The sequence below is a fragment of the Poecile atricapillus genome, chromosome 19 (genome assembly GCF_030490865.1).
Source record: "Poecile atricapillus isolate bPoeAtr1 chromosome 19, bPoeAtr1.hap1, whole genome shotgun sequence".
NCBI lineage: Eukaryota > Metazoa > Chordata > Aves > Passeriformes > Paridae > Poecile > Poecile atricapillus.
In genome coordinates this window covers 303,655-320,723 of record NC_081267.1, presented here as the reverse complement: position 1 = coordinate 320,723, position 17,069 = coordinate 303,655, and the positions used below count along the sequence as shown (strand labels likewise).

The following is a 17,069-nucleotide window of genomic DNA, read 5'->3' as shown; positions in this document are numbered from 1 at the left end:
CTTCTTCCAGAAGGTTCTGGATCCATCCTGAGGGTGCTGAGGTTCTGGGCTGGGATCAGGGGGAGATGGGGACACCAAAAGCTCAACCATTGCCCCAAACCCAGACTTTGGCCCCAAATTGTGACCCCGGGCCCTTCCCATCCCCCTCCTGCTGCTGGGGGCCCTTCCAGGTGCGTCCGGAACCTTCCGGAACCTTCTGGGACCGCACCCGGATCCGGCTTTGCCTCATCCCCATCTCCCCTTTTTCCCGCAGGGCTCCGGGCGGCCGTGACCCTGCTGGAGTCCGGGGGGGACCTCCAGCCCCCCGGGGGGTCCCTGCGCCTCCTCTGCCGAGGGGAGGGATTCGAGTTCGGGAATTTTGGGCTGGGCTGGATGCGCCAGAGGCCCGGGAAGGGGCTGGAATACGTCGCGAGCATCAGCAGTGGTGGTTACACGTACTACGCGCTGTCGGTGCAGGGCCGGTTCACCATCGCCAGGGACAACGGGCAGAGCTCGGTGACGCTGAGCATGAACAACCTCCAGGACGAGGATTCCGGGGTTTATTTCTGTGCCAAACGTTTTGATGCTGGAGCTGCTAATCTTCCTTTTGGTGGTGACAAACCCTGCCTCCATCACTGTTTCCCCAAACCCCAGGGTTTTGCCCCAAATCCTGACCCTGACCCCGGTGCTGACCCTTTATCCCCAGCCGGGCTCGCTCTGGCCCCGGCTGAGAGGGGAGAGTTGGGGCAGCAGGGGCGGAGTTTGGGGTGAAAGGGCCCAGATTTGGGGCCCAGGGCTGGGATTGGGGCAGGATTTGGGAATTCTGGGGGATTTGGGGATCCAGCAATGGGGCTTGGGGTGGCCACTGCAATCGTCACCAACAGCAGCAGCATTAGCAGCAGCACCAGCAGCAAATTTTTTGGCACAGAAATAAACCCCGGAATCCTCGTCCTGGAGGTTGTTCATGCTCAGCGTCACCGAGCTCTGCCCGTTGTCCCTGGAGATCCTGAACCGGCCACGCACCGATGGCGCGTAGAGCGTGGTGCCACCACCGCTGCTGATCCCTGCGACGTATTCCAGCGCCTTCCTGGGTCTCTGGCGGATCCAGAACATCACGAAATTCCCAAAATCAAATCCATCCCCTCGGCAGAGGAGGCGCAGAGACCCCCCGGGGGGCTGGAGGTCCCCCCCGGACTCCAGCAGGGTCACGGCCGCCCGGAGCCCTGCGGGAAAAAGGGGAGATGGGGATGAGGCAAAGCCGGATCCGGGCGTGTCCCCCCGGGGGGGTCCTGAGGTTCTTCCAGAAGGTTCTGGAACCATCCTGATGTTCTGGATTCAAGCTGAGGGTCTCTGCGCCTCCTCAGCCACAGGGACAGATCAGATTTTGGGAAATTCAGGATGTTCAGGAGCCACCAGAGACCCAGGAAGGCGCTGGAATTTGTCACAGGGATCAGCAGCGATGGTGGTGACACCGAGTACACGCTGGGACCTCAGCACCTGGAGCTGTATCCGGAAGCTCAGCCCCTTCAGGAAGGTTCCAGAACCCTCTGGAAAAAGCTCAGCACCCTCAGGATGGATCCAGAACCTTCTGGAAGAACCTCAGGCTCCCCCAGGGGGGACACGCCCGGATCCGGCTTTGCCTCATCCCCATCTCCCCTTTTTCCCGCAGGGCTCCGGGCGGCCGTGACCCTGCTGGAGTCCGGGGGGGACCTCCAGCCCCCCAGGGGGTCCCTGCGCCTCCTCTGCCGAGGGGATGGATTCACCTTCGGGAATTTCGACATGTTCTGGGTGCGCCAGAGACCCGGGAAGGCGCTGGAATTCATCGCAGGGATCTGGAGCAATGGTTGGAGCACCTGGTACGCGCCGTCGGTTCAGGGCCGGTTCACCATCGCCAGGGACAACGGGCAGAGCTCGGTGACGCTGAGCATGAACAACCTCCAGGACGAGGATTCCGGGGTTTATTTCTGTGCCAAATGTTACACCAGTGGTTGTTTTGGCCTTTATGGTTGGGCTGCTGCTGCTGTTGGTTTTGGTGACGATGTCGCTGATGGCCACATTCCCCATGCCGGATCCCCAAATGTCCAAGGGGAAAACCTGGGCTTTGGGGTGAATCCTGGGGTGTAGGGGGAGCTGGGGACCAGGTTCGTCACCACGATAAACAGCATAACCACCACCATCATCATACGTTCTGGCACAGAAATAAACCCCGGAATCCTCGTCCTGGAGGTTGTTCATGCTCAGCGTCACCGAGCTCTGCCCGTTGTCCCTGCTGATGGTGAACCGGCCCTGCACCCCTGGAGCGTACTGGGGGGTGCCACCATCGGGGCTGATCCGAGCAACGTATTCCAGCGTCTGCCCGGCTTTCTGGCGGAACCAGAAGATCTCGTGATTCCCGATGTCGAATCCTTGCCCTTGGCAGAGGAGGCGCAGGGACCCCCCGGGGGGCTGGAGGTGACCCAGCAGGGTCACGGCCGCCCGGAGCCCTGCGGGAAAAAGGGGAGATGGGGATGAGGCAAAGCCGGATCCGGGCGTGTCCCCATGGGGGGGTCCTGAGGTTCTTCCAGAAGGTTCTGGATCCATCCTGAGGGTGCTGAGGTTCTTCCAGAAGGTTCTGGATCCATCCTGAGGGTGCTGAGGGTTCCAGATCCCTCTCAAAACCTCTCCTCCATCCTCTCCCGGCTGGCCCGAGGAGGCTGTCACGAGCTCGCGGCTTATGTTGGGTTATTCCCACTGGAGCTGTTCCTGTTGTTTTTGTTGTTGTTGCTGTCGGTGTTGCTGTTTCTGTTCCCGTTGCTGTTCCTGTTCCTGTTGTTGTTTTTCCTGTCGTTGTTGTTGTTCTTGTTGCTGTCTGTGTGTCCCATTACCCACACCAGCTCAGAGCTGTTGTTGTTGCTGTCATTGTTGTTCCTGTTGTTGTTGTTGCTGTTCCTGTTGTTGTTGCTGTTGTTGCTGTCTGTGTGTCCCGTTACCCACACCAGCTCAGAGCTGTTGTTGTTCCTGTTCCTGTTGTTGCTGTTGTTGCTGTCTGTGTGTCCCGTCACCCACACCAGCTCAGAGCTGTTGTTGTTCCTGTTGTTGTTGTTGCTGTTGTTGCTGTCTGTGTGTCCCGTCACCCACACCAGCTCAGAGCTGTTGTCGCTGGCCCCGGATCTCGTCCCGGCAGCCCCTGGATCGCAGAATCGGAATAATCCGGGCTGGGGGCGGGGCTGCATTTCCATTCCAAGGGGGGCTCCGGCCCTCCCCGGCACAGCTCTCTGCCAAAGCGGGACACAGGGCCAGGGGCTGAGCTTTGGGGGGAAATCCTGGGGATTGGGGCAAAATCCTGGGGATTGGGGCAAAATCCTGGGGACTGGGGCAAAATCCTGGGGATTGGGGACACAGCAATGGAGCGTTTGTCACCATAAGCAGCAGCAGCCCAACCACCACCAGCAGATTTGGCACAGAAATAAACCCCGGAATCCTCGTCCTGGAGGTTGTTCATGCTCAGCGTCACCGAGCTCTGCCCGTTGTCCCTGCTGATGGTGAACCGGCCCTGAACCGACGGTGCATACCAGGTGCTGCCACCATTGCTGGTGGTGCTCGCGACGAATTCCAGCGCCTTCCCGGGTCTCTGGCGGATCCACAACATCGCAAAATTCCCGAAGGTGAATCCTTGTCCTCGGCAGAGGAGGCGCAGGGACCCCCCGGGGGGCTGGAGGTCCCCCCCGGACTCCAGCAGGGTCACGGCCGCCCGGAGCCCTGCGGGAAAAAGGGGAGATGGGGATGAGGCAAAGCCGGATCCGGGCGCGGTCCCGGAAGGTTCCGGAAGGTTCCGGACGCACCTGGCTGCGCCCCCAGCAGCAGGAGAGGGATGGGAAGGGCCCGGGGTGACAATTTGGGGCCAAAGTCCGGGTTTGGGGCAATGGTTGAGCTTTTGGTGTCCCCATCTCCCCCTGATCCCAGCCCAGAACCTCAGCACCCTCAGGATGGATCCAGAACCTTCTGGAAGAACCTCAGGAGCCCCCCATGGGGACACGCCCGGATCCGGCTTTGCCTCATCCCCATCTCCCCTTTTTCCCGCAGGGCTCCGGGCGGCCGTGACCCTGCTGGAGTCCGGGGGGGACCTCCAGCCCCCCGGGGGGTCCCTGCGCCTCCTCTGCCGCGCCTCTGGATTTGATTTTGGGAAATTTGAGATGGACTGGTATCGCCAGAGACCCGGGAAGGGGCTGGAATTCGTGTCCAGCATCAACCGGAGGAACGGCGAGACGTTCTACGCGCCATCCGTGCGTGGCCGGTTCAGGATGGGCAGCGACAACGGGCAGAGCTCGGTGACGCTGAGCATGAACAACCTCCAGGACGAGGATTCCGGGGTTTATTTCTGCGCCAGACGTTTGGATGATTACGCCAGTGCCGGCGTCGCTTATGGTGACGGTGCCGGCGATGGCCCCAGTTCCCTGTGCCGGGTCCCCAAATGTCCCAGAATTCCCAAATCCTGCCCCAATCCGTGTCCAAAACCCTCGCCCGCGGTGAGAGACTTCTCCACGGTGGAGCTGCTCAGGGCTGGGTTCCTCATCTGGCTGGGGATAAAGGGTCAGCACCGGGGTCAGGGCTGGGATTTGGGGAGGGGTCTGGGTTTGGGGACAGCTGGGGACGGCACATGGGGACGGGGACAGCACCAAAACCGTCACCAATATCAGCATCAGCACCCCAGCCAGCCACAGCGGCTTTACCGCAGAAATAAACCCCGGAATCCTCGTCCTGGAGGTTGTTCATGCTCAGCGTCACCGAGCTCTGCCCATTGTCCCTGGCAATGGTGAACCGGCCACGCACGGACGATGCGTAGCTGGTGGTGCCACCGCTGTGGATTCCTGCGACCCATTCCAGGGCCTTCCCGGGTTTTTGGCGGATCCAGGACAGGCTGAATTCCCCAAACTGGAATCCATCCCCTCGGCAGAGGAGGCGCAGGGACCCCCCGGGGGGCTGGAGGTCCCCCCCGGACTCCAGCAGGGTCACGGCCGCCCGGAGCCCTGTGGGAAAAAGGGGAGATGGGGATGAGGCAAAGCCGGATCCGGGCGTGGCCCGGGCTGGGCGCTCCGGAAGGTTCCGGACACACCTGGCAGCGCCCCCAGCAGCAGGAGAGGGATGTGAAGGGCACAGGGTCACAATTTGGGGCCAAAGTCCGGGTTTGGGGCAATGGTTGAGCTTTTGGTGTCCCCATCTCCCCCTGATCCCAGCCCAGAACCTCAGCACCCTCAGGATGGATCCAGAACCTTCTGGAAGAACCTCAGCACCCTCAGGATGGATCCAGAACCTTCTGGAATAACCTCAGGCACCCTCAGGATGGTCCCAGAACCTTCTGGAAGAACCTCAGGAGCCCCCATGGGGACACGCCCGGATCCGGCTTTGCCTCATCCCCATCTCCCCTTTTTCCCGCAGGGCTCCGGGCGGCCGTGACCCTGCTGGAGTCCGGGGGGGACCTCCAGCCCCCCGGGGGGTCCCTGCGCCTCCTCTGCCGAGGACAAGGATTCCAGTTTGGGAATTTCACCGTGTTCTGGATCCGTCAGAAACCCGGGAAGGGGCTGGAATTCGTCGCAGGGATCCACCCTGGCGGCAGCACCGACTACGCGCCATCGGTGGAGGGCCGGTTCACCATCACCAGGGACAACGGGCAGAGCTCGGTGACGCTGAGCATGAACAACCTCCAGGATGAGGATTCCGGGGTTTATTTCTGTGCCAGATGTTTTGATGATTATTACGGTGCTTATGCTGGTGGTGTTGAGGACAATCGCGACTGTGGCCCCTCCACTCATGATGGATCCAAAAACGTCTCCAATTCCTGGGTGTTTCTCCCCCAATCCCAGCCCTGGGCCCCAAATCTGGGCCCTTTCACCCCAAACTCCCCCCCTGCTGCCCCCACTCCCCCGTTTCTCTGGAGCCGGCAGCCTCTGACCCAGGGCCGAGTCTTCTGTGCCGTGGGGAGATCCCAAAGGAGGGAAGGTGAATTTGGGGTGGGATTTTATGGTTTTGTGCAGAGCCAGGGGCTCAAGGCCGGAGCCAGAGGAGATCGATGAGCGCGGGGATGGAACCCATGGCTCAGGGGGCAGCTGGGGGGTACAAGCACCAAATCCTGAGGGTTTCACCCCAAAAATGGCCCCAAGGGCCGAGGGTGGGGATTGGGGTCAGGGGCAGAGATTTGGGGCGGAACCGGCTGAGAGCCGGGACAGACGGACGGGAACGGGGTCAGGGCTGGGCTGTGGGGAAGGGTCTGGGGCACGGGGACAGGCGGGGCTGGGCCGGGGTCAATCCCATCAGTGTGAGCGTCGGCATCGGCGTTTTTAACGCAGAAATAAACCCCGGAATCCTCGTCCTGGAGGTTGTTCATGCTCAGCGTCACCGAGCTCTGCCTGTTGTCCCTGGAGATCCTGAACCGGCCCCGCACCGACGGCGCCGTCCAACCGCTGCCAGCGCCGTTCACCCTTGCCACGAATTCCAGCCCCTTCCCGGGTCTCTGGCGCATCCAGCCCAGCCCAAATTTCCCGAACTCGAATCCCTGTCCTCGGCAGAGGAGGCGCAGGGACCCCCCGGGGGGCTGGAGGTCCCCCCCGGACTCCAGCAGGGTCACGGCCGCCCGGAGCCCTGCGGGAAAAAGGGGAGATGGGGATGAGGCAAAGCCGGATCCGGGCGTGTCCCGGGCTGGGCGCTCCGGAAGGTTCTGGAACCCCCTGGCAGCGCCCCCAGCACAGGAGGGGGAGCAGCTGCAGAGAGCTCCAGGCCACGGCCGGGATCTGCCCCCTTCGGGCTCCCGGGGGGGTCCCAGGGGTCGTTAATGAGCCCTTAATTGGGTAATTAAGGGAGAAGGTGCATGTGGGGGTGCCCAATTAATGAATGGATGGGTCGGGGTTAATTGAGGGCTTTGGAGCGTTCGGAGATTCCGGAAAGCTCTGCTGGAGATTTGGGTCAAATTGGAGAAGATTTGGGGCCGGGGGAGCGGCCGTGACCCTGCTGGAGTCCAGGGGGGACCTCCAGCCCCCCGGGGGGTCCCTGCGCCTCCTCTGCCGAGGACAAGGATTCGAGTTCGGGAAATTCACCGTGTTCTGGATCCGCCAGAGACCTGGGAAGGCGCTGGAATACGTCGCAGGGATCAACGGTGATGGTGCCAGAACGTTCTACGCTCCCTCCGTGAAGGGCCGGTTCACCATCACCAGGGACAACGGGCAGAGCTCGGTGACGCTGAGCATGAACAACCTCCAGGACGAGGATTCCGGGGTTTATTTCTGTGCCAAACGTTACAACAGTGCTAACGCTGATACTGCTGCTGGTGTTGAGGGCGACCGTGGCCGTGGCTCCAATTCCTGGGTGTTTCTCCCCCAGTCCCAGCCCTGGGCCCCAAATCTGGGCCCTTTCGACCCAAACTCCGCCCCTGCTGCCCCCACTCCCCATTTCCCCCCACTTTTCCCCTTTTGGCCCCAAATCTCCCCGGCTCAGGGGGCCCCGGGGCTGGGATTTGGGCTCAGCGCTCAGCACTGGGACACTCGGGGACAAAGGGTCAGGAGCGGGGTCAGGGCTGAGCTTTGGGGGGAAATCCTGGGGATTGGGGCAAAATCCTGGGGTTCGGGGTAAAATCCTGGGGATTGGGGCAAAATCCTGGGGATTGGGGCAAAATCCTGGGGATTGGGGCAAAATCCTGGGGATTGGGGCAAAATCCTGGGGATTGGGGCAAAATCCTGGGGTTTAGGGACACGTGGGGCAGAACCAGCAGTGAGACCGTCACCACCATCAGCAACACCATAACAACAACTATCAGCATCTTTGCCGCAGAAATAAACCCCGGAATCCTCGTCCTGGAGGTTGTTCATGCTCAGCGTCACCGAGCTCTGCCCGTTGTCCCTGCTGATGGTGAACCGGCCACGCACGGATGGAGCGTAGTACGTGCTGCCACCGCTGGTGATGCTCGCGATGAATTCCAGCGCCTTCCCGGGTCTCTGGCGGATCCAGAACATCTCAAATCTCCCGATGTCGAATCCTTGTCCTCGGCAGAGGAGGCGCAGGGACCCCCCGGGGGGCTGGAGGTCCCCCCCGGACTCCAGCAGGGTCACGGCCGCCCGGAGCCCTGCGGGAAAAAGGGGAGATGGGGATGAGGCAAAGCCGGATCCGGGCACGGTCCCCCCGGAAGGTTCCGGAAGCCTCCGGACGCACCTGGAAGGGCTCCCAGCAGCAGGAGGGGGATGGGGAGGGCCGGGGGCAACAATTTGGGGCCAAAGTCCGGGTTTGGGGCAATGGTTGAGCTTTTGGTGTCCCCATCTCCCCTTGATCCCAGCCCAGAACCTCAGCACCCTCAGGATGGATCCAGAACCTTCTGGAAGAACCTCAGGAGCCCCCCATGGGGACACGCCCGGATCCGGCTTTGCCTCATCCCCATCTCCCCTTTTTCCCGCAGGGCTCCGGGCGGCCGTGACCCTGCTGGAGTCCGGGGGGGACCTCCAGCCCCCCGGGGGGTCCCTGCGCCTCCTCTGCCGAGGACAAGGATTCACCTTCGGGAATTTCGACATGTTCTGGATCCGGCAGAGACCCGGGAAGGCGCTGGAATTTGTGGCGAGCATCAACAACAATGGTGGCACCACGTTCTACGCGCCATCCGTGCGGGGCCGGTTCACCATCGCCAGGGACAATGGGCAGAGCTCGGTGACGCTGAGCATGAACAACCTCCAGGACGAGGATTCCGGGGTTTATTTCTGCGCCAAATGTTACACCAGTGGTTGTTACAGCAGTTATGGTGCTGCTGCTGGTGCTGTTGGTTATGGTGACGATGTCGCTGATGGCCACATTCCCCATGCTGGATCCCCAAATGTCCCAGGGGAAAACCTGGGCTTTGGGGTGAATCCTGGGGTGTAGGGAGAGCTGGGGACAAGGTTCGTCACCACGATAAACAGCATAACCACCACCATCATCATACGTTCTGGCACAGAAATAAACCCCGGAATCCTCGTCCTGGAGGTTGTTCATGCTCAGCGTCACCGAGCTCTGCCCGTTGTCCCTGCTGATGGTGAACCGGCCACGCACGGATGGAGCGTAGTACGTGGTGCCACCATCGCTGCTGATCTCTGCAACGTATTCCAGCCCCTTCCCGGGTCTCTGGCGATACCAGTCCATCTCAAATTTCCCAAAATCAAATCCATCCCCTCGGCAGAGGAGGCGCAGGGACCCCCCGGGGGGCTGGAGGTCCCCCCCGGACTCCAGCAGGGTCACGGCCGCCCGGAGCCCTGCGGGAAAAAGGGGAGATGGGGATGAGGCAAAGCCGGATCCGGGCGTGTCCCCATGGGGGGTCCTGAGGTTCTTCCAGAGGGTTCTGGAACCTTCCTGAAGGGGCTGAGCTTCCGGATACAGCTCCAGGTGCTGAGGTCCCAGCGTGTACTCGGTGTCTCCACGATCGCTGCTGATCCCTGTGACAAATTCCAGCGCCTTCCTGGGTCTCTGGTGGATCCTGAACATCCTGAATTTCCCAAAATCTGATCTGTCCCTGTGGCTGAGGAGGCGCAGAGACCCTCAGCTTGAATCCAGAACATCAGGATGGATCCAGAACCTTCTGGAAGAACCTCAGGACCCTCAGGACGGATCCAGAACCTTCTGGAAGAACCTCAGGAGCCCCCCATGGGGACACGCCCGGATCCGGCTTTGCCTCATCCCCATCTCCCCTTTTTCCCGCAGGGCTCCGGGCGGCCGTGACCCTGCTGGAGTCCGGGGGGGACCTCCAGCCCCCCGGGGGGTTCCTGCGCCTCCTCTGCCGAGGACAAGGATTCGAGTTCGGGAAATTCGGGATGGGCTGGATGCGCCAGAGACCCGGGAAGGCGCTGGAATTCATCGCGAGCATCAACAGTGGTGGCAGCACGTACTACGCTCCATCGGTGGGGAGCCGGTTCACCACCGCCAGGGACAACGGGCAGAGCTCGGTGACGCTGAGCATGAACAACCTCCAGGACGAGGATTCTGGGGTTTATTTCTGTGCCAAACGTTTTGATGCTGGAGCTGCTAATCTTCCTTTCGGTAGTGACCAACCCTGCCTCCATCACTGTTTCCCCAAACCCCAGGGTTTTGCCCCAAATCCCGACCCTGACCCCGGTGCTGACCCTTTATCCCCAGCCGGGCTCGCTCTGGTCCCGGCTAAGAGGGGAGAGTTGGGGCAGCAGAGGAGGAGTTTGGGGTGAAAGGAACGAGATTTGGGGCCCAGGGCTGGGATTGGGGCAGGATTTGGGAATTCTGGGGGATTTGGGGATCCAGCATGGGGAATGTGGTGGCCACTGCAATCGTCACCAACACCAGCAGCATTAGCAGCAGCACCAGCAGCAAATTTTTTGGCACAGAAATAAACCCCGGAATCCTCGTCCTGGAGGTTGTTCATGCTCAGCGTCACCGAGCTCTGCCCGCTGTCCCTGGCGATGGTGACGTCTGCCGAGGCAGGATATGGGGTCAGGGACTGAGTTTTGGGGGAAAACCGGGGGATTGGGGTAAAATCCTGGGTTGCAGGGAGATGTAGGGACAGAGGAACGGGGACAAGGTCCATCACCACCATAAGCACCAGCTCCAGAACCAGCATCAGCAGATTTGCCGCAGAAATAAACCCCGGAATCCTCGTCCTGGAGGTTGTTCATGCTCAGCGTCACCGAGCTCTGCCCGTTGTCCCTGCTGATGGTGAACCGGCCACGCACGGATGGAGCGTAGTACGTGCTGCCACCGCTGCTGATGCTCGCGACGTATTCCAGCCCCTTCCCGGGTTTCTGACGGATCCAGATCATCCCAAATTTCCCGAAATCAAATCCATCCCCTCGGCAGAGGAGGCGCAGGGACCCCCCGGGGGGCTGGAGGTCCCCCCCGGACTCCAGCAGGGTCACGGCCGCCCGGAGCCCTGCGGGAAAAAGGGGAGATGGGGATGAGGCAAAGCCGGATCCGGGCGTGTCCCAGGGTTGTCTCTTCTCCTTCCAGAAGTTTCTGGGCACTGATTGGTGGTCGGATGGAGAACGCCGCAGTGCAGCACACAGGGGCGGGGCCATGGGGTCACTGAGGGAAATCATTTAATTGTCATTTGTTAATTGGGTAAATGAACCCGTACAAGACCCTGAGGAAGTTCCTTCTCAGCCCTTTTGCTCCTTTCTGTCTCCGTGCCTGCAGCTCCCGCTGCCCTGAGCGCAGGAAATGGAGACGAGAGGAGAATGAAGAGCCCAGGGAGAGACGGGCGGGGCCCGGGGGTGACAATTTGGGGCCAAAGTCCGGGTTTGGGGCAATGGTTGAGCTTTTGGTGTCCCCATTTCCCCCTGATCCCAGCCCAGAACCTCAGCACCCTCAGGATGGATCCAGAACCTTCTGGAAGAACCTCAGCACCCTCAGGATGGATCCAGAACCTTCTGGAATTACCTCAGGACCCCCCATGGGGACACGCCCGGATCCGGCTTTGCCTCATCCCCATCTCCCCTTTTTCCCGCAGGGCTCCGGGCGGCCGTGACCCTGCTGGAGTCCGGGGGGGACCTCCAGCCCCCCGGGGGGTCCCTGCGCCTCCTCTGCCGCGCCTCTGGATTTGAGTTTGGCGAATTCGGGATGTACTGGATCCGCCAGAAACCCGGGAAGGCGCTGGAATACGTCGCGAGCATCTACACTGATGGATCCTACACCGACTACGCGCCGTCGGTGCGTGGCCGGTTCACCCTCACCAGGGACAACGGGCAGAGCTCGGTGACGCTGAGCATGAACAACCTCCAGGACGAGGATTCCGGGGTTTATTTCTGTGCTAAAAACGCCTTCAGTTACATTGGTGCTGATGATGTTTCTCGTATTGACCCCGGCCCAGCCCCGCCTGTCCCCGTGCCCCAGACCCTTCCCCACAGCCCAGCCCTGACCCCGTTCCCGTCCGTCTGTCCCGGCTCTCAGCCGGTTCCGCCCCAAATCTCCGCCCCTGACCCCAATCCTCACCCTCGGCCCTTGGGGGCAATTTTTGGGGTGAAACCCTCAGGATTTGGTGCTTGTACCCCCCAGCTGCCCCCCTGAGCCATGGGTGCCATCCCCACGCTCATCGATCTCCTCTGGCTCCGGCCTTGAGCCCCTGGCTCTGCACAAAACCATAAAATCCCACCCCAAATTCACCTTCCCTCCTTTGGGATCTCCCCACGGCACAGAAGACTCGGCCCTGGGTCAGAGGCTGCCGGCTCCAGAGAAACGGGGGAGTGGGGGCAGCAGGGGCGGAGTTTGGGGTGAAAGGGCTCAGATTTGGGGCCCAGGGCTGGGATTGGGGCAGGATTTGGGAATTCTGGGGGGTTTGGTTTCCACCAACGGTCGTGGCTTGGGTCTGGCATGGGCACCATCACTAAAACCAACATCCCAACCAACACCCCAACCACCATCAAAAGTTTTGGCGCAGAAATAAACCCCGGAATCCTCGTCCTGGAGGTTGTTCATGCTCAGCGTCACCGAGCTCTGCCCGTTGTCCCTGCTGATGGTGAACCGGCCCTGCACCGACGGCGCGTATTTGGTGGTGCCACCATTGTTGTTGATGCTCGCCACAAATTCCAGCGCCTTCCCGGGTCTCTGGCGGATCCAGAACATGTCGAAATTCCCGAAGGTGAATCCGTCCCCTCGGCAGAGGAGGCGCAGGGACCCCCCGGGGGGCTGGAGGTCCCCCCCGGACTCCAGCAGGGTCACGGCCGCCCGGAGCCCTGCGGGAAAAAGGGGAGATGGGGATGAGGCAAAGCCGGATCCGGGCGCGGTCCCGGAAGGTTCCGGAAGGTTCCGGACGCAGCTGGAAGGACCGCCAGCAGCAGGAGAGGGATGGGAAGGGCCCGGGGTGACAATTTGGGGCCAAAGTCCGGGTTTGGGGCAATGGTTGAGCTTTTGGTGTCCCCATCTCCCCCTGATCCCAGCCCAGAACCTCAGCACCCTCAGGATGGATCCAGAACCTTCTGGAAGAACCTCAGCACCCTCAGGATGGATCCAGAACCTTCTGGAAGAACCTCAGGAGCCCCCCATGGGGACACGCCCGGATCCGGCTTTGCCTCATCCCCATCTCCCCTTTTTCCCGCAGGGCTCCGGGCGGCCGTGACCCTGCTGGAGTCCGGGGGGGACCTCCAGCCCCCCGGGGGGTCCCTGCGCCTCCTCTGCCGAGGGGATGGATTCGAGTTCGGGAAATTTGTGATGTTCTGGATCCGCCAAAAACCCGGGAAGGCGCTGGAATTCGTCGCGAGCATCAGCAGTGGAGGCAGCACCAAATACGCTCCATCCGTGCAGGGCCGGTTCACCATCAGCAGGGACAACGGGCAGAGCTCGGTGACGCTGAGCATGAACAACCTCCAGGACGAGGATTCCGGGGTTTATTTCTGTGCCAAATCTTTTGGTGATAGTTGGGGTGCTGCTGCTGATGGTGACAAACCGTGCCCCCATCGCTGTGTCCCCAATCCCCAGGATTTTGCCCCAAACCCCAGAATTTCCCCCCAAAGCTCAGCCCTGACCCCGCTCCTGACCCTTTGTCCCCGAGTGTCCCAGCGCTGAGCGCTGAGCCCAAATCCCCGCCCGGGGCCCCCTGAGCCGGGGAGATTTGGGGCCAAAAGGGGAAAAGTGGGGGAAAATGGGGAGTGGGGGCAGCAGGGGCAAAGTTTGGGGTGAAAGGGCCCAGATTTGGGGCCCAGGGCTGGGATTGGGGGAGAAACACCCAGGAATTGGAGACACTGGGGGACCCATCATGAATGGAGGGGTCACAGCCACGATCGTCCTCAACAAAATTAGCAGCACCATAACCACAACTACTGCTGAAACATCTGGCGCAGAAATAAACCCCGGAATCCTCGTCCTGGAGATTGTTCATGCTCAGCGTCACCGAGCTCTGCCCGTTGTCGCTGCCCATCGTCAACCGGCCCCGCACCCACGGCGCGTAGAACGTCTTGCCGCTCTTCCTGCTGATGGCTGAAATGAATTCCAGCGCCTTCCCGGGTCTCTGGCGCACCCAGGACATCCCAAATTTCCCGATGTCGAATCCGTCCCCACGGCAGAGGAGGCGCAGGGACCCCCCGGGGGGCTGGAGGTCCCCCCCGGACTCCAGCAGGGTCACGGCCGCCAGGAGCCCTGCGGGAAAAAGGGGAGATGGGGATGAGGCAAAGCCGGATCCGGGCGTGTCCCCATGGGGGGCTCCTGAGGTTCTTCCAGAAGGTTCTGGATCCATCCTGAGGGTGCTGAGGTTCTTCCAGAAGGTTCTGATCCATCCTGAGGGTCCTGAGGTTCTTCCAGAAGGTTCTGGATCCATCCTGATGTTCTGGATTCAAGCTGAGGGTCTCTGCGCCTCCTCAGCCACAGGGACAGATCAGATTTTGGGAAATTCAGGATGTTCAGGAGCCACCAGAGACCCAGGAAGGCGCTGGAATTTGTCACAGGGATCAGCAGCGATCGTGGAGACACCGAGTACACGCTGGGACCTCAGCACCTGGAGCTGTATCCGGAACCTCAGCCCCTTCAGGATGGATCCAGAACCTTCTGGAAGAACCTCAGCACCCTCAGGATGGATCCAGAACCTTCTGGAAGAACCTCAGGACCCCCCATGGGGACACGCCCGGATCCGGCTTTGCCTCATCCCCATCTCCCCTTTTTCCCGCAGGGCTCCGGGCGGCCGTGACCCTGCTGGAGTCCGGGGGGGACCTCCAGCCCCCCGGGGGGTCCCTGCGCCTCCTCTGCCGAGGACAAGGATTCGAGTTTGGGAAATTTGAGATGTTCTGGGTGCGCCAGAGACCCGAGAAAGCGCTGGAATTCATCGCAAGCATCACCAGCGGTGGCAGCACGTACTACGCGCCATCCGTGCGTGGCCGGTTCACCATCAGCAGGGACAACGGGCAGAGCTCGGTGACGCTGAGCATGAACAACCTCCAGGACGAGGATTCCGGGGTTTATTTCTGTGGCAAAACTTCTGGCAATGATTATGGTTTTCCTGCTTATGGTGACGAACCCTGTCCCTGTCACTGTGTCCTCACATGTCCCCAGATCCCAGGATTTGGCCCCCAATCCCGACCCTGACCCTGCTCCTGACCCTTTATCCCCAGCCGGGCTCGCTCTGGCCCTGGCTGAGAGGGGAGAGTTGGGGCAGCAGGGGCGGGAGTTTGGGGTGAAAGGGCCCAGATTTGGGGCTCAGGGCTGGGACTGGGGCAGGATTTGGGAATTCTGGGACATTTGGGATGCAGCAATGGGGAATGTGGCCATCACCGGCATCGTCACCATAACCAACAGCAGCAGCAGCAGCACCATAACTGCTGTAACAACCACTGGTGTAACATTTGGCGCAGAAATAAACCCGGAATCCTCGTCCTGGAGGTTGTTCATGCTCAGCGTCACCGAGCTCTGCCCGTTGTCCCTGCTGATGGTGAACCGGCCCTTCACGGACGATGCGTAGCTGGTGGTGCACCGCTGTGGATTCCTGCGACCCATTCCAGCGCCTTCCCGGGTTTTTTGGCGGATCCAGGACAGGCTGAATTCCCCAAACTGGAATCCATCTCCTCGGCAGAGGAGGCGCAGGGACCCCCCGGGGGCTGGAGGTCCCCCCCGGACTCCAGCAGGGTCACGGGCCGCCCGGAGCCCTGCGGGAAAAAGGGGAGATGGGGATGAGGCAAAGCCGGATCCGGGCGTGTCCCCCATGGGGGGGTCCTGAGGTTCTTCCAGAAGGTTCTGGATCCATCCTGAGGGTGCTGAGGTTCTTCCAGAAGGTTCTGGATCCATCCTGAGGGTGCTGAGGTTCTGGGCTGGGATCAGGGGGAGATGGGGACACCAAAAGCTCAACCATTGCCCCAAACCGGGACTTTGGCCCCAAATTGTCACCCCCGGGCCCTTCCCATCCCCCTCCTGCTGCTGGGGGTGCTGCCAGGGGTTTCCAGAACCTTCCGGAGCGCCCAGCCCGGGACACGCCCGGATCCGGCTTTGCCTCATCCCCATCTCCCCTTTTTCCCGCAGGGCTCCGGGCGGCCGTGACCCTGCTGGAGTCCGGGGGGGACCTACCAGCCCCCCGGGGGGTCCCTGCGCCTCCTCTGCCGAGGGGATGGATTCGAGTTCGGGAAATTTGGATGTTCTGGATCCGCCAGAGACCCGGGAAGGGGCTGGAATTCGTGGCAAGGGTGAACGGCGCTGGCAGCGGTTGGACGGCGCCGTCGGTGCAGGGCCGGTTCACCATCGCCAGGGACAATGGGCAGAGCTCGGTGACGCTGAGCATGAACAACCTCCAGGACGAGGATTCCGGGTTTATTTCTGCGTTAAAAACGCCTTCAGTTATATTGGTGCTGATGATGTTTCTCGTATTGACCCGGCCCAGCCCCGCCTGTCCCCGTGCCCCAGACCCCTTCCCCACAGCCCAGCCTGACCCCGTTCCCGTCCGTCTCTCCCGGCTCTCAGCCGGTTCCGCCCCAAATCTCCGCCCCTGACCCCAGTCCCCACCCTCGGCCCTTGGGGCCATTTTTGGGGTGAAACCCTCAGGATTTGGTGCTTGTACCCCCCAGCTGCCCCCTGAGCCATGGGTGCCATCCCCGCGCTCATCGATCTCCTCTGGCTCCGGCCTTGAGCCCCTGGCTCTGCACAAAACCATAAAATCCCACCCCAAATTCACCTTCCCTCCTTTGGGATCTCCCCACGGCACAGAAGACTCGGCCCTGGGTCAGAGGCTGCCGGCTCCAGAGAAACGGGGGAGTGGGGGCAGCAGGGGCGGAGTTTGGGGTGAAAGGGCCCAGATTTTGGGGCCCAGGGCTGGGATTGGGGCAGGATTTGGGAATTCTGGGGGGTTTGGTTTCCACCAACGATGGCGGCTTGGGTCTGGCATGGGCACCATCACTAAAACCAACATCCCAACCAAGACCCCAACCATCATCAAAGGTTTTGGCGCAGAAATAAACCCCGGAATCCTCGTCCTGGAGGTTGTTCATGCTCAGCGTCACCGAGCTCTGCCCGTTGTCCTGGTGAGGGTGAACCGGCCCTGCACCGACGGCGCGTACCAGGTGCTGCCACTCTTGCTGATGTGTGCGAGCCATTCCAGCGCCTTCCCGGGTCTCTGACGCATCCAGGACAACCCAAAATCCCCAAACTGGAACCCGTCCCTCGGCAGAGGAGGCACA

At 61.4% G+C, this 17,069-nt stretch overlaps 1 pseudogene and 14 gene segments (V, D, J or C); 8 read left to right on the top strand and 7 right to left on the bottom strand.

The window, feature by feature from the left end:
• The first annotated feature begins 65 nt into the window (after positions 1–65).
• Positions 66–750, top strand: LOC131586309 (Ig heavy chain V region 914-like). The segment is given in 2 exon segments: positions 66–120; positions 257–750. Coding segments are annotated over 2 exon segments (549 nt in total).
• A 144-nt stretch (positions 751–894) lies between these two features.
• On the bottom strand, positions 895–1,630 carry LOC131586308 (Ig heavy chain V region 914-like; the record flags this gene model as incomplete). The annotated part of the segment is given in 3 exon segments: positions 895–1,199; positions 1,425–1,503; positions 1,565–1,630. Coding segments are annotated over 3 exon segments (450 nt in total), but the record flags the coding sequence as incomplete, so codon positions are not given.
• Positions 1,631–1,653: 23 nt separating this feature from the next.
• On the top strand, positions 1,654–2,103 carry LOC131586307 (immunoglobulin heavy variable 3-64D-like; the record flags this gene model as incomplete). The annotated part of the segment is given in 1 exon segment: positions 1,654–2,103. A coding segment is annotated over 1 exon segment (450 nt), but the record flags the coding sequence as incomplete, so codon positions are not given.
• Positions 2,104–3,735: 1,632 nt separating this feature from the next.
• Positions 3,736–4,488, top strand: LOC131586306 (immunoglobulin heavy variable 3-21-like). The segment is given in 3 exon segments: positions 3,736–3,787; positions 4,045–4,383; positions 4,439–4,488. Coding segments are annotated over 3 exon segments (441 nt in total).
• A 39-nt stretch (positions 4,489–4,527) lies between these two features.
• LOC131586305 (Ig heavy chain V region 914-like) lies at positions 4,528–5,096 on the bottom strand (the record flags this gene model as incomplete). The annotated part of the segment is given in 3 exon segments: positions 4,528–4,535; positions 4,647–4,985; positions 5,072–5,096. Coding segments are annotated over 3 exon segments (372 nt in total), but the record flags the coding sequence as incomplete, so codon positions are not given.
• Positions 5,097–5,399: 303 nt separating this feature from the next.
• On the top strand, positions 5,400–6,029 carry LOC131586304 (Ig heavy chain V region J539-like; the record flags this gene model as incomplete). The annotated part of the segment is given in 1 exon segment: positions 5,400–6,029. A coding segment is annotated over 1 exon segment (630 nt), but the record flags the coding sequence as incomplete, so codon positions are not given.
• An 814-nt stretch (positions 6,030–6,843) lies between these two features.
• On the top strand, positions 6,844–7,305 carry LOC131586303 (immunoglobulin heavy variable 3-23-like; the record flags this gene model as incomplete). The annotated part of the segment is given in 1 exon segment: positions 6,844–7,305. A coding segment is annotated over 1 exon segment (462 nt), but the record flags the coding sequence as incomplete, so codon positions are not given.
• Positions 7,306–7,516: 211 nt separating this feature from the next.
• On the bottom strand, positions 7,517–8,063 carry LOC131586302 (Ig heavy chain V region 914-like; the record flags this gene model as incomplete). The annotated part of the segment is given in 2 exon segments: positions 7,517–7,542; positions 7,730–8,063. Coding segments are annotated over 2 exon segments (360 nt in total), but the record flags the coding sequence as incomplete, so codon positions are not given.
• A 23-nt stretch (positions 8,064–8,086) lies between these two features.
• Positions 8,087–8,850, top strand: LOC131586301 (immunoglobulin heavy variable 3-64D-like). The segment is given in 2 exon segments: positions 8,087–8,237; positions 8,399–8,850. Coding segments are annotated over 2 exon segments (603 nt in total).
• Positions 8,851–8,877: 27 nt separating this feature from the next.
• Positions 8,878–9,447, bottom strand: LOC131586300 (Ig heavy chain V region 914-like; the record flags this gene model as incomplete). The annotated part of the segment is given in 2 exon segments: positions 8,878–9,215; positions 9,312–9,447. Coding segments are annotated over 2 exon segments (474 nt in total), but the record flags the coding sequence as incomplete, so codon positions are not given.
• A 400-nt stretch (positions 9,448–9,847) lies between these two features.
• LOC131586299 (Ig heavy chain V region MOO-like) lies at positions 9,848–11,003 on the bottom strand. The segment is given in 4 exon segments: positions 9,848–9,942; positions 10,267–10,401; positions 10,520–10,855; positions 10,988–11,003. Coding segments are annotated over 4 exon segments (582 nt in total).
• Positions 11,004–12,204: 1,201 nt separating this feature from the next.
• Positions 12,205–13,003, bottom strand: LOC131586297 (Ig heavy chain V region 914-like). The segment is given in 2 exon segments: positions 12,205–12,739; positions 12,993–13,003. Coding segments are annotated over 2 exon segments (546 nt in total).
• A 17-nt stretch (positions 13,004–13,020) lies between these two features.
• On the top strand, positions 13,021–13,868 carry LOC131586296 (Ig heavy chain V region 914-like; the record flags this gene model as incomplete). The annotated part of the segment is given in 2 exon segments: positions 13,021–13,367; positions 13,805–13,868. Coding segments are annotated over 2 exon segments (411 nt in total), but the record flags the coding sequence as incomplete, so codon positions are not given.
• Positions 13,869–14,586: 718 nt separating this feature from the next.
• Positions 14,587–15,367, top strand: LOC131586295 (Ig heavy chain V region 914-like; the record flags this gene model as incomplete). The annotated part of the segment is given in 2 exon segments: positions 14,587–14,917; positions 15,159–15,367. Coding segments are annotated over 2 exon segments (540 nt in total), but the record flags the coding sequence as incomplete, so codon positions are not given.
• Positions 15,368–16,615: 1,248 nt separating this feature from the next.
• Positions 16,616–17,069, bottom strand: part of LOC131586294 (Ig heavy chain V region 914-like) — a 2,862-nt pseudogene continuing 2,408 nt past the window's right edge.